We start from the raw sequence: 13,213 nt of genomic DNA, 5'->3' as shown, positions 1-13,213 counted from the left end.
TTAAACTGCTGATTGGCAGAAGCCCGCTCACAGGATCAGAGCAGTGATCAGCTGCATTGAAGAACTTTCAATATGTATTTCTACATATTCTGAAGAGAAATTAAAAAAAAAAAAAAAAACACAAAAAAACAACCACACAACAAAACCCCAAAAACTCTGTATGAAAAATTAAAATATTTTTACATGAAAGAATTAACCAATTACAACCATGATCCTAATCCTACATAAGGCACGGGCTTTATTCTATGCAAAAAAACCCTCATAGCCTCTCTAAAATAAAGGTTCCAGTTACACTCTTGTTAGAGTGGAGCAAGCATAAAACTCATTAAAAGCGAGGTTTCTAGTTCCTGAAATAAACTAAGAGAAGAGACAAATGTAAGAAAATATCTTATAGTGGTATACATAGATATTTTGAAAAATTGCATGTTCTTTGTTAACTAACAGGTACTTGTCGATTATTAGCAATCTATTGGCAAGCATCTCTTAGTATAAAAGTCTGTTCAAACTTTGCGGAACCCTTCCTGAGCAAGCACAAATACTGATCATTCCAACATGCTGCACAAGTCATCAGGAGCTGGACATTGAAAAAGTAAAAAAAATGATGTAGCTGGAGAATTCTTTACCTTCCTTGTAAAGGAATTAAGTTTTACAAATTTCTGGAGACGGGTATCTGTTAAACCACGTTGTATAATAGCTCTTTCTTAAATCTACAGACAAGACGTATCTTTGAACTGGGAACTCAGATCGGTAAAGAAAAACAACTTACTGCCTTGAATAGTCCAAGAGGGCCACTAGACGACGACTGTACATCTAACTTGATGCTGCTATGCAACATTTGCTTCAGCACAAAACTAGTTAATGTTACTGACCAAAGTAACCAAACATTGCTATCCGGTAACAAACCTAACTGAATATTAGGCTTGTGTTATAAAGCTCAGATCATATTAGCATAACAGTGCTTTCCTGTCTGAAAACCTCAACAACAAAGAATTTAACTAAGATGCACAGAGACTGTTCTCTCGGACTATGCCTACTTCGGAAGCGACGTTCGTATTTATTCACGCTCAGGAAGTTGGAAGAATTGCTGTAGGCTTATCCAAAGAGGGAACTAACTAACTGAGAAATTAGTTTTACAAATTTCTGGAGACAGGCATCTGTTAAACCATGTTGTAGAATAGCTCTTTCTTAAATCTACAATACCATGAGCTACAATTTGGATTGGGGCAGTTTCTTTAAACTAGCTTTAGGGCATGAAATCGACACTAATAAGAACAAGAAACTTTTTAAAAAAGACAGAGGAAACAAGAATCTGATAATGAACTGCACAGAATTGTGTAGTTCACTGTTTTATATTAAACTTACACTAATGAAAGCCTCTGTGAAGAAAGCTAGTAAGTTTTGCCCTGGTACATAACTGAACATTCTTTTAGAGAAGCCACATAAAATCCAAAAGTCATGAACTCCTTTCAAGAAGAACAATGTGATTGGCAAAGGCCAAACAAGATCAGAATGAGGCACTGTTCTCTTCCACTAAAACTGGGTTCATCCCATCAGGCCAGATCTACTTCACATTGATTTAAAAAAAAAAAAAAAAAAAAAAAAGGAAGAAGCAGTAAAGTAGTATAGCTTCTGTGATTTAGGGGAGAGCTATTGCAACACCATTAATCTGATTGCAAGCTCTAGTAGGGTAGTAATTCTCCTCGAGACAGTTGTAGTTTGTCAACACCTTACTAAACTCTATTAGAAATTCCTCAAAATTAAAAAATAACACCCAAACCACTAATCCCTTGGTTTAGAATCTGGGAAGTAAGAGAAAAGCGTAACAGAGGAGAGGAAATCCTTTTGTAAATAAGTGTTTCCCATCTCTGGTTGCCCCTTTATTGGATTCTACAGCCAAACATATTATACTTTCAAGATACTATCCACAACTTACAGTCTTATATTTCATAAGCAACCCTGTCCTAGAGCAAACACTCCCAGGAAATGGTCCATTCTGCAGGTGCCTGCAGGAAGAAGGTACTTTTAAACTACCACCCTTAAAACTGGAGACAAAATTTCATTCCTACCCTTATTTAAAAAACAAAAAAAACCCACAAATGAGAGCAATACCCCTCATACACACTTTTTCCCTTAGAAAATGAGCCTGTGCAAGTGTAACTTCAAAGATCGGGGCTCTTAGCTATGAAGTGGTAAGCGCATAAAGGCAGGTTGCATTGCCTCGTTAAACTTAACATCGTAAGGAACTTCAGGCTGGATTCCCACATCTCCAACGCTGCCCTATTTGCTAGTCTATTGGTAACCCCCCTGAGAAGAGGACAGATGACCTTTCATGAAAAACTTCCAAAATTATTCCTATCCAGCACTAATCACGATCTCCTCACAAGAAAATCAGCTTTGTACATCCTGAAGACAGGGTTATATTCTGGGTGAAAACCAAAGCGTTACTTCCAAAGGGAGAAAAATTGATCCAAAGAGGAGAAAGTAAGTGGTGTATTTTGGAAAACAGGAATTTCACGGGAAGGCTTAACGTATGAAAATTTATCAAAAAAAACCCAGCTGAACTCGGAAGGAAGAGTGAAGATTCCTTTATCTAGTGAGGAATACTGACTGGCTGAACATTATGCTGTGCCTTATACTGGCTGGTATCAATGGCATCTAAGGGAAGACCAAAAATGAAGTAATTCTTTGGACCAGCCTAACCTATAGCCCAAGGCATACAATTTCTTTGTCCAGATGATTCCTATACTAATTCAATATAGCACTGCACTTTATAGAAGGAGGCAGTACAGACCACTTCGCGCCTTACAGTAAAGCACAGGTCTGAAATTCTTGAGCTTGTACCTGCAGAGCTCACTATAGATGTGGAAAGCTCTACACACATACCAACACTCAACCAGTTCCTCCGACTGGGAGGCAAAGCTAATTAGCTGGGACACAACACATGCAAATAGTTTCAAGGACTTATAGTAGCATTTAGGAGGAACTAACTCTGCCAGAGCCGACGTACCAGTTTGTTCTGAGCCAGCTCAAGTGTCTATAACGTGGCACTGAACAATCTGGTACGGACATCGCCCTAAGGGATTACTAAACTCTCGTACTAACTTGCAAATACCTAGAAATACAAATAATCAGTGTTGCTTCTGTGTATGCAGGAAGCAGCACTAACATGGTATGGGATGCATACACACATTTACACTTCAAAGCCAGAGCTAATTCTCTGACTTCAGGTTCCCCCTTTAATCATACCAACCCAGGCAGTACCTTACAGCCGTAACGCTGCCTTTACACTGACACAAATCTAACAGCCGCTCTCCATTATCACAATCACAGTCAAAAAGATAAAAAATTCCAGTGTATATCGCTGTAAGTACAGATGGGAATGACTCATGGCTTCTGCTGGACTGTCAGAATAATGGTATTATAAATGTATATGTTTGTAATAAGTATCAAAAGACCTTTAAACCCAGAAACAGTCTGAAAACATAAATGCCAACAAAAGAGACTGGTCCAACAGAAGACAGCTGATTCACTACCAAATCAGGAAAAGACAGGAATAAGAAAGAAAAAGCATTTCTACATACAAAGAACTGATACGGCTTCCTTCATTAGCTACTCATACTTTTCTGAGATTCCTGTTCAAATACGACGTGAAACTAATGCAGTTTAACTTCAAAAAAATCCAACTAGATCTCAGCAAATTATTCTTTCAGGTTATTGTTTGGACGACAGATTTCCTAATACATCTCCTCCTTCTCCAAATTCCTAGTTTTCCAAACTAGAAGTAACATTCTGCACCTCTTCAGGTGATCCCTCCTATCACAACAGAACAACATTGCCTGAAAACAATCAGAGAACTGGTCTACCAATGAAGTCTGGATAAACATGTATTTTCAGGGGGGTTTGCATATTAAAAAACACGAAGTGCTTTTATGAGATGAAACCTCTTCACATTAGTTCAAGTAATTTCTTAACGCAGGGAAAAATAATTAGAAAAGACTCCCAAGAGTCTATTACAACTATGGGTGTATTACAACTATGCAATTAACAGCAGTAATACACAAAGTAGTCTTTAAGGCAACCGATCCTGCCTGAAAGGAATCTGATGCAGATTTGGGAACTGATTTCTGGGACCAAAACTTCTGGGTTTATCTTTGTTGTCAGATGGGCTTAATTTACAGCTTCATGGAACAATTTATCAGTTTTCTCAAATTTCTGCAGTTGTAAGCATTTCAGTAAACAATTAGACTTTCTATGTTAATTCTAGTTTATTCTACTCTCATCAAATAATGCTTTATTCTGGGTTCATAACAGAGACCACGACTTGGCCGCTAATTATAAGCAAGTTTTCCAGCTAAACCTGACTATCGGAGTGATGTAGACTACTGAACCATGAATAATTAGCAAAGGTACACACTGAGGTTTTAAGGCTATTTCACCACCAAATGTAATTCCACAAAATGGATTTATTTTGTCAATATAAAACACAGCTTGTTGGGTTTTGTTTTTTTCCCCCCAATGTTCTGGCATCCTAAAATAAACCATAACCTCAATAGTTGCCAAACAGACTATTGTTCAGAAATGGGATTTCGAAACAGCATTCTAGTTTAGAATGTGAAACAAGATGAAATAGCCAGCTCTTTTGTGGGATTTGAGCTATTAAATCTCTGCAGAGGCTTTGATATGGAAGTAAGCATAATGTAGCGGGTATGGAAATCTATTTTTACATTACCATCTATCACTCATTAATTATTCAGGCATAAATAATCACTACAGATGACATTGGTTCAGCTGGAATAGGGTCACCTATGGCCCACTGCACTGCTCACAATTGGGAGACTGATGAATAAAGGGCATAGAGAAAGCTCACAAGTTTTCTTTCTACCACCAGCCCACAGGGCATCTACAGAGAAACACTAGCAGTTGTTTAGCAGAAAGGGTGTAGGACAAGAGCTTATAGAGGTAAGATGCACCTAAGTGCAACAGGTACTCAAGTTACTCAAACTGTGCAAGTATGAACAAAGCTGCACATCTCTCTTGTACAAGATAAATTAATCTGGCATTATATGATTAAGAGTTATTTCAAACTTGGTATTTGTACTTTGATCCAACAAGAACCATTCAGAAAAAGACTGTTTAAAGTATTAATTTTAATTTGCATTTAAAAAAATATTCTAAATGTCTGTAGAGTACACAAGACAATTACTGTACCTACACTGAATGCATTATTGAATTGAGCATAGGATGGCTTTTGAAAACAATTAACCTTACTCTGTTACTCATATTAGGAAATAAATAATTAATGAGTTTCCAGCAGATCTGCTTACAGAATTCTACTTTATGTAGATGAACAGCATTTTTAGACTGTTTATCATCATGAAAGGCAATTTTAAAAGGAAGCATTGCAATCAGCTATGGCTGAGTATAGGCGCATTCCCTGTCACACGCACCCTGTTGCTCATCAAGTGACATGGATCCAAGCTGTTTGTTAACCACAGAAGAAGGAGAATCTGAAACAAAAACGAGATTTCAACTTAAAACATAAGCAGCAGAGAACTGCACAGAAATGTCACGATCATATGTTAGTTTCAAATAAAAAATAAAAAGCAGCAACATAAGGAAGCTTTGGGTTTGTTTTATGAGCAGCCAGCCGTATTGCATTTTCTAGGCATGACAGAAGCAAAGCCACCTGTTTCAAATCATTCTGTATTTCTTTAGGTCGTCACTGAACAGCCTGAAACTTGCTGACATGTCAATATTAAAAATGCCTGTCCATTACTAGAGATTTTACTACGTTCTTCAAATTTCTAACATGCTGGGGAAAAAAACACTGAAGAGTCACAACTCCTAAAGCCTTTGCTCCAACTACCAAATGACACTAGTATTTCAAACCATGTGCTAAATGTAAATTTCAGAATGTTTATACTTCAACATAAAATACTCAGTGGCATACCAGCATCTTCAATATTTAAATAAAATGTACAAGATGAGACTGTTTACAGGTATAACAGCATATAGACTGGTTTTAAAACATTAAAGCACCAAAATACACCTCACTCATATGACAATTCAATAGTTTTGCATTCCTAGATGTTCTACCTCTGTAGCATGTGATGACTGAGAACATGTCTTCATGAGTTTATCACAGTACCACACCAATCAGTCTTACAAAAATCCTTATCTAATCACAATAAAAATAAAAAAACCCCAGCAGTTAAGTGCTTTTTTTTCCCCACTGGCCACTACCAGTTAATAACTATTATCAGCACTGCATTCATTGTGCAGACAAATGACATATGCAACATTCAGTATCTTCTCTGAGTCTATTTTCCTTGTCACCTCTGAAGACCAGATCTTACTTCGGTATTACCTTAAGATGAGCTGATGTACATAAATTCGTGCAGTATTTCAAAGATATTGCCTAGACCACCGTATCTTGGTTGCATTTGTTAATCTTCTGGTATAAACAAATTCATGCTAAAACGAAAGGATTTAATATCCTGGATTATAAACTGAGTCTTAGTCTGCCAACACCACAGCATGCTAAAGAAATTTCAACATGAACTTAAATGCTGTACAAGGAAAGCAAGGAAATAATATACCTTTCTCCTACAGGAAGCTCACTTCCAGGTTTGGGCCAGAATCACCAACATGACCTATTTTATAGCACAGCCATAAGACCTGCTAAATTGACAAAGCTGATTTAAATATATATCCTCAAATGATACTTCAATCCCAGCTGTTGGTGCAAGAATCACAGTCTGTTCCTTCGTTATACCGATATCTAGCGCAGGGGAGGGGAGGAGGGGTGAAGAACAAAGACCAGGAGAGGTCTTGTTTCGGCAAGCTCTGGTTTGTTTTGGTAACTGGGCTTATACAGTTTATTTCTTCAACTGGGAAACACAAAATTCGTCCTGTTTTAGGTCTCTACCTTTGTCCAGCCATGCCCATGCCTTGCACCAAACGTACCTAAACCAGACCAGAAAATTTATCATCTAGATTTATTAGATGGGATGTAGCTCTATAGCATGAGACTTAAAACGTTAATGTATTTCACTTTCCAAAACTGAAACATGCTTTACGTATCCTTTCCAATTTAGAAGTATTTACAGTGGAGTTTTTTCAGTGGAGTAGTAATCCACTTTTTAGAATGTAAATCAGAGCAAAGAGCTGGTGTAAAGTGCACCATGTCATAAGGTGATCTACTTGTATTCCAGCTGACTCCGCACAGGAATTGGCACGCCTCCCTCAAGGGCAGGCTGGCTTTGATCACTGACTGGCAGTTATGCAGCCCATGGATTGGGATCAACTTGTATCAGAAGTGCTAAAAGGAGGGGAGGTGTTGGACAGCAAGCTGAGAAGCCTAATGACAGAAGACTGTGATTCTCAGTTGCACTCTGTTCTTACACTGCAATTCTTTCTATAAGCTTATATGTCTTTTTTTAAAAGGCTTATCATGCTGCGAAACATTTTACTTAGCTGGAAAAGCTAACCTCACCAGCTCTTTAATTCAGACCAAGATCAACAGAAGAAATATGACTGAGCTAACATATTTTAATTATAAATGTAAGAAATTACATTTACTACCCTTAGCAGCACTTCTAAATTTTATTAAGACCTCACATTATACACCAGTAAGTAAAACGTAGGTACGTTTTACCATGTGCATCATTCAGTCACAGTAAGTAAAAATGAAAAATTTTCTAGGTGATGCTCCACCCTGATGTAGGCTTAAACCTCCCACATTTCACTATTATTTTGGTGTCTTACAACTTTGTGAATGCATTCCACTTGTAAGATGAGAATTTTTAAACAACATACAGGAAGCATCCTAAATGTTCCAATTAACATGCTTAAGAAAAGAGCTCAATTTGCAGCAATTTTAAACTCACTTTTTTTTTTTCCTCCTTTTTCAAGTCCCCTGAAGGCACGGATCACCAGCACCCCTTGAAGTAGCACTGCAGTCTGGAACCCCACACCACAGGTAGGGAAATAAACATGACATGAAACCAGCCTAGAGAAGTTCAGGTAAATGCCTCTTTTTTTAATATATGGCTTTGTTTTGTAAAAATTCTTAAAAAGTACTTTCATCGTTTCTGATAAAGCTTTTGCAAAAAGTATTACCAAAACTGTGCCAGCCATATAGTTAAAAAAACAAACAAAAATCCAAACTCTTACCTGAGCCTTCACAGGCTGGGTCTACATCCCAATGCAGTTCACCACTGGTTGTAATGTCACCAGTACTTTTTAAACTGGAACACCACTTAAAGAGGGAACTGGAGATTCATAAATTTGGGGAACCTCAAACAGAAAATAGAAGATAATTTTAAAGTCAGTTACATGCTGAAGGATCTTCCTCTAGTTTGGGCAATCAGCACCTGACTTCATCAGAATATCAGCATGCCACCTCTACTGTTTTGGTTAAAAAAAATTTCCTCCTTCTATCACTAACACTAGCTCCAATGTGACAGCCAGGCCTGAAGCAGTGACACTTATTTTTAAAAGTCCCAAACATGGGACACATAGTGGACCTTAATTTGAGAAATGAAATACTTGTTTTCATAACTAGGAATAATTGCTTTGCTCAGTGAATAAGCTCTCAGCTACAAATTTTGGACTTCAAATCAACACATTTCTACATTTGGATGTTTACAAAGAATGCAAAGAATCCAGTCATAAAAACTGCAGGTTTTAAACACTGGTTTCTTTACAGAAACCTTTAACACAGAAACGAAGGTCCCATTTGTTCTACTTTAAAGACAATGATTGTATAGACCTTTGAAACAACTAGTGTTTAAAAAAAAAATAAAATCAAGTCTGTACGCATCACAGGTTCTGCAATTTGTCAGCATTACATGATAGATCTTTATTCCACAGTAAATTCAGTCTAAATCGCATTAATTTTTCCTCAAAAAAGAAAGGTTCACATTACTTTATATTTTTGAGGGTAAGATTATGCACACTGACTGCTACACTGATCTATAATATTGATTTATTCTTTCTTTTTTGCTTCAAGATCAGCTTGTTCATGCATGTTTCTGCAACTTCTCAAATTGCATTCAAATCACTTAAAGGTTCTCAAAAAGAGGCAGGACATAGGTAATGGCAAAGCGTACATGGCATATCAGCACTGGGATGCCCAGCAATAGCAATAGGTTAAAAGGGTTTACTTTCTTTGTAGTTTGCATATAGCACATATATGCTGTTGTTTAAATACTGCACAGGATCTAAATGTTATAAAGTGGCACAAAAACCTAAGTCAAAACTAGGCTTTGTTGGAGAAAGTATATAATGAAAAATAAAAAAACAAAACCAAAAACCCCACCAACTTACTATAGTTCCCTAATGAAAGTGGCTACCAAAAGAATCTGAATGTTCAATACTTCAGTCAAGACTTGAAGGCAAAATAGACCTGATACATGCAGCATAGACTGCTTCTAAAAGTCTAAAAGCCAAAGTTGCACAATACTTATGAGAGGTATCCACTGAAACAGTCTCTTTGCCATCTGAGCATGAAGTATCTGTTTCCTCAATGTCAAATCAGCCCACCGTGAATCATTACTCTGTCAACTCACTTGCACATGCAACAACCACCATATTTTTCTAAATAGTAATGGTTAACCATTACACATACAGCTTACAAATCCTCCTGTAACTATTACAAGTCCTTAGACTAGGAGACAGAATAACTACCATACAGTCTAATTTTCTATTAAACCTGTAAAAGCTCTCAGGTTTTGACATATTCTACTGGTAATTTCTTACATGGCTGCAGTATTTTTTTCTCTAGCTTGTCTCTACAGCTACAATCGAGCTTCTGTGATTGTAAAGATAAGGACTGAGAATGAAATAGAGGCCAGAAGAAGTGGACTTAGTCTCACACAGAATTCCCCAAAAAATTGCAAGTGTAAATTATACAAGTTTTGCCAGAGTAGGGACTGAGAATTTGCACTCCTGGGCCAGAGGTTATGACGCCATTTCACACAGTGGCAGACACATTTTGGGGTGTAATTTTTGTTTGAAAATTTACAGCTAGTGTGTCCTTGAAAAATGAACATCTGCCTCAAGACAGAGTATCAAAGACAACCCTGCAGAAGAAAAAAAAAAGTTATTGTCCTGTGTGGGAATTTATTATTAAAAAAAAAACCAACAAAACCCTACACCTAAAAACTTCTTTTTCTCCTACCACACTTACAAAATATCAGCTGATGACAGCACCTTGGAGAACAGTTGTCTCTATGGAGAAGCTACAAACCAAAAATCTGCAGCTCCAGTTTTCCAAAGGAATAGATTACAGATACATACCTTCCAAAAATAAGGTTTGGGTGGTCAGAAAAAGGGAACAAAACAAAGTAACTTGCACAAAAAGAAACAAGAATATTTCTATGTCCAGAGTGCAGAAATCTTAAAAAGTAAATAGATAATGCAAAGGTGATCTGGCTTCCACGACAGAAAAGAGTTTCAAACAAGAAATAAGTGTTTCCTTCAAAGCAATTACTTAATAAGCAAAATGGTTAAACTTGCAAATTCATTGTCATCACATGAAGAACGAGGTAAATATTTGATTAATTTCCTCCAAGGTTATGTATGCATTCAGTGGTTCACTAGTGATCCCAAACAAAAGTCAGATCTTTGCATTAGTTCCCTTAAAATTCAAAGCACATGGGAACTCAAAACTCCCAGAGGCAGTGACGGGGGATCCAGACTAACTACAATACAGCTCTGACTCCCAGTTCAAACCAATTACTCAGCTTAAAGCTTCAAATTTGTGTCAGTATGGATCCTACAGTATGCTGGCCCAAAAGCAAATGAGAGGAAATAATTACACTGCATCCTTGAAGCAGCACTAAAAGAGATGGGCAAGGCACCATCAAGGGAAACTCAGACCAACACATACTTCAGGCGTAGTAAAATACCCACAGATATACCTCCAGGTGAAAATTCTACAGGTATGTTTGCAACCAAACTTTTTTCCCCAACTTCAATTCAATCGGAAACAATTTAGTAAAAAAACCTTTTAAATCATTCAGAAAAGAAAATGGAAGATCAGGAACTACTGACTGTAAACGCTAGATATGGTTTTGCCTCTATCAATACATATCTTTGAGATAATAAATTCCTACATTCAGTTTGCTGAAAAAATCAGTAGCTTTCTGGTAGGTGTTGGTTTTTTTTTTCTGGCAGGAAATTTCACCTCCTACAAGAACACTGCTACCATTGTTTTTCTTGTTCTCTTCCTACGGGTAACAGGCACCTATGGCCACCATCCCTAGGATAAGCACACAGCCCTCCAGGATTTACTGGTTTCCAAACATTCTGAAAACTCTCTGTAGAATTTTCTAGTGTCGGACGTTATTCAAAATTCAGCAGCTACATACTGTAACTAGAGCAGTGGCCACTGCTACATCAAATCATTCCATAAGGCTCCAGATAAACAAATAGATTGAACCATAGCAAGTCAAGCTGTGAATGTATGACCTAATCCTTCTAAGTAATTTAGCCACACCTCAATTGTCACAGAATTTACCCATACAAGAAACATCGCTAGACATTACTTCTCAACACAAAATATGCTGATTTTTCACACAAGCATGCAGCTCGCTGACTTTGACATGGTGCCATGACAAAGTTAGCTTCAAGTTCACGCTTTAGGGTTTACCTCTTTATTTATATGCATGCTCCTACCCTGGCTTTCTCAAATACGTCTCTTTTTATTATAAACATCCCCAAGACTTTCTTGTAATAATTTTTAACTTCAATAAGACAAGAGAAAGAGGATGGTGAAATGAAAGTCACTCTATTAAAAAAAAAAGGGAGCATACCTAGGGAATTTGGCTTGTTACAAGTAGTTTCACTATACTTACTGTAAAATCATAGCATTTAAGAGTGCCAAAATTCTATTTTACCAAATTGTTACCCTGATTTAGAACACATGCTACACCAAAGCCAAGTCTTAAATGTTACTATTGGATACAATTAACGCCAAAATGCAGTTTCAAGTGTGTAAGTACCTTACCCTATTCAGGACACGGCAATTTCTTGCTCAACTGCTCTAACAAACACTGCACATACCTGATACCATGCACCTAGGAAGCCTTCTCCATACAGTATCATTTAGCTATATAATCCAAACGTGTTAGATAAATGAAAACTGTCAACATTACTGTTTCCCTAACCCATGTGATGATAAACACCACCACGTGCAAGGTAAGACAAGCAGCAAATGCATTCACTGTCTTATTCTGGAAGAGAAGCAACTCAGCAAACAACAGCAGCACAAACTATAGCTACGTTAGCTGCTTAAAAAACCTTGACAAATGACAACCTGATGTCTGAGGGTCCTGTGAGGAGCCCTTAGAGGAGGACTGATCAGAGGAGGTCGACTGTGGTGCTGAACCCTCAGCTAGCTCTCGCTGTCTCTGTTGTTCTGCCTTCTTAAGCCTCAGTCGCTGTAGACCCCTACGGATTATAGCTAACTCGGGTCCCATTAACTCTGACAAACAGGGAGAAGGGGGAAAAAAAAAACAAACAACATGTAAAAGAAAGAAGCACTGAACATACAATATAAAGAACAGGGGGTAGGGGGACTGACCAAAGACAGAAGCAACAGGTACTAAGTGTAATTACAGTAAAAAAAAAAATAATATGTAAATCATTTACTGACATCCAGAAGTTATAAAAGAAAATGCTTAAATTGTTTTCCTCTTCCTAAACGCACACATACATCCCCTCCCCATCCAACCATTTATCAAAGAATTATTTAATGAAAATAGATAGATCCTGACTGATTCAAAACAAAGCAGACAAATATTTATTTCCATGTTCCTAACATACATAACAAATCAGAATATTCGTGGTGTGAAATTATGCAACTGTGGTCTACAGACAAGTTCTCAAAATGAATGTGTAGCTTCCTGATGTGAAAAAGATAAATTTAGTACAATTTTGATCAAAACAAACCTATGAAAAAAGGAATCTGGGACTATGGAAATATGTGGCAGAACAGCATTCAACCAAAAAATACACTTTAATACGAACTCATTTTTTATCTCAGACATTCCCAGCAGGTGAGGACTCAAAGTCTGAAAATAGTTAAGTGGTCCTACAGAGAAACTGATTTATTTAATCATAAACAATTCTTACTATTATTCTCTTAACAGACTATTCTCTCAGTTCCACCTTTAAAGACTTCACTGTTTTCACCATTTTGCCTTTA

General features: G+C 37.2%; 1 protein-coding gene across 4 annotated transcripts in view; it reads right to left on the bottom strand.

Moving 5' to 3' along the window:
* Positions 1-13,213, bottom strand: part of DCAF6 (DDB1 and CUL4 associated factor 6) — a 90,619-nt gene that overhangs the window by 29,211 nt on the left and 48,195 nt on the right. For 2 of the 4 annotated variants that reach the window (XM_056327759.1, XM_056327756.1), the window contains exons 11-12: positions 12,323-12,490; positions 5,448-5,507 (exon numbers count right to left, since the gene is read on the bottom strand). The exons of 1 other annotated variant lie outside the window; for it this stretch is intronic. In XM_056327759.1, coding sequence (XP_056183734.1) covers positions 5,448-5,507; positions 12,323-12,490 — 228 coding nt within the window. The remainder of the gene's footprint in view (positions 1-5,447; positions 5,508-12,322; positions 12,491-13,213) is intronic. One more of the 4 variants, XM_056327757.1, reaches the window with a different exon arrangement.

The sequence above is a fragment of the Falco biarmicus genome, chromosome 2 (genome assembly GCF_023638135.1).
Source record: "Falco biarmicus isolate bFalBia1 chromosome 2, bFalBia1.pri, whole genome shotgun sequence".
NCBI classification, from domain to species: Eukaryota; Metazoa; Chordata; class Aves; order Falconiformes; family Falconidae; genus Falco; species Falco biarmicus.
Note: the sequence above shows the minus strand (reverse complement) of the source record. Positions and strands in the feature narration are given on the sequence as shown.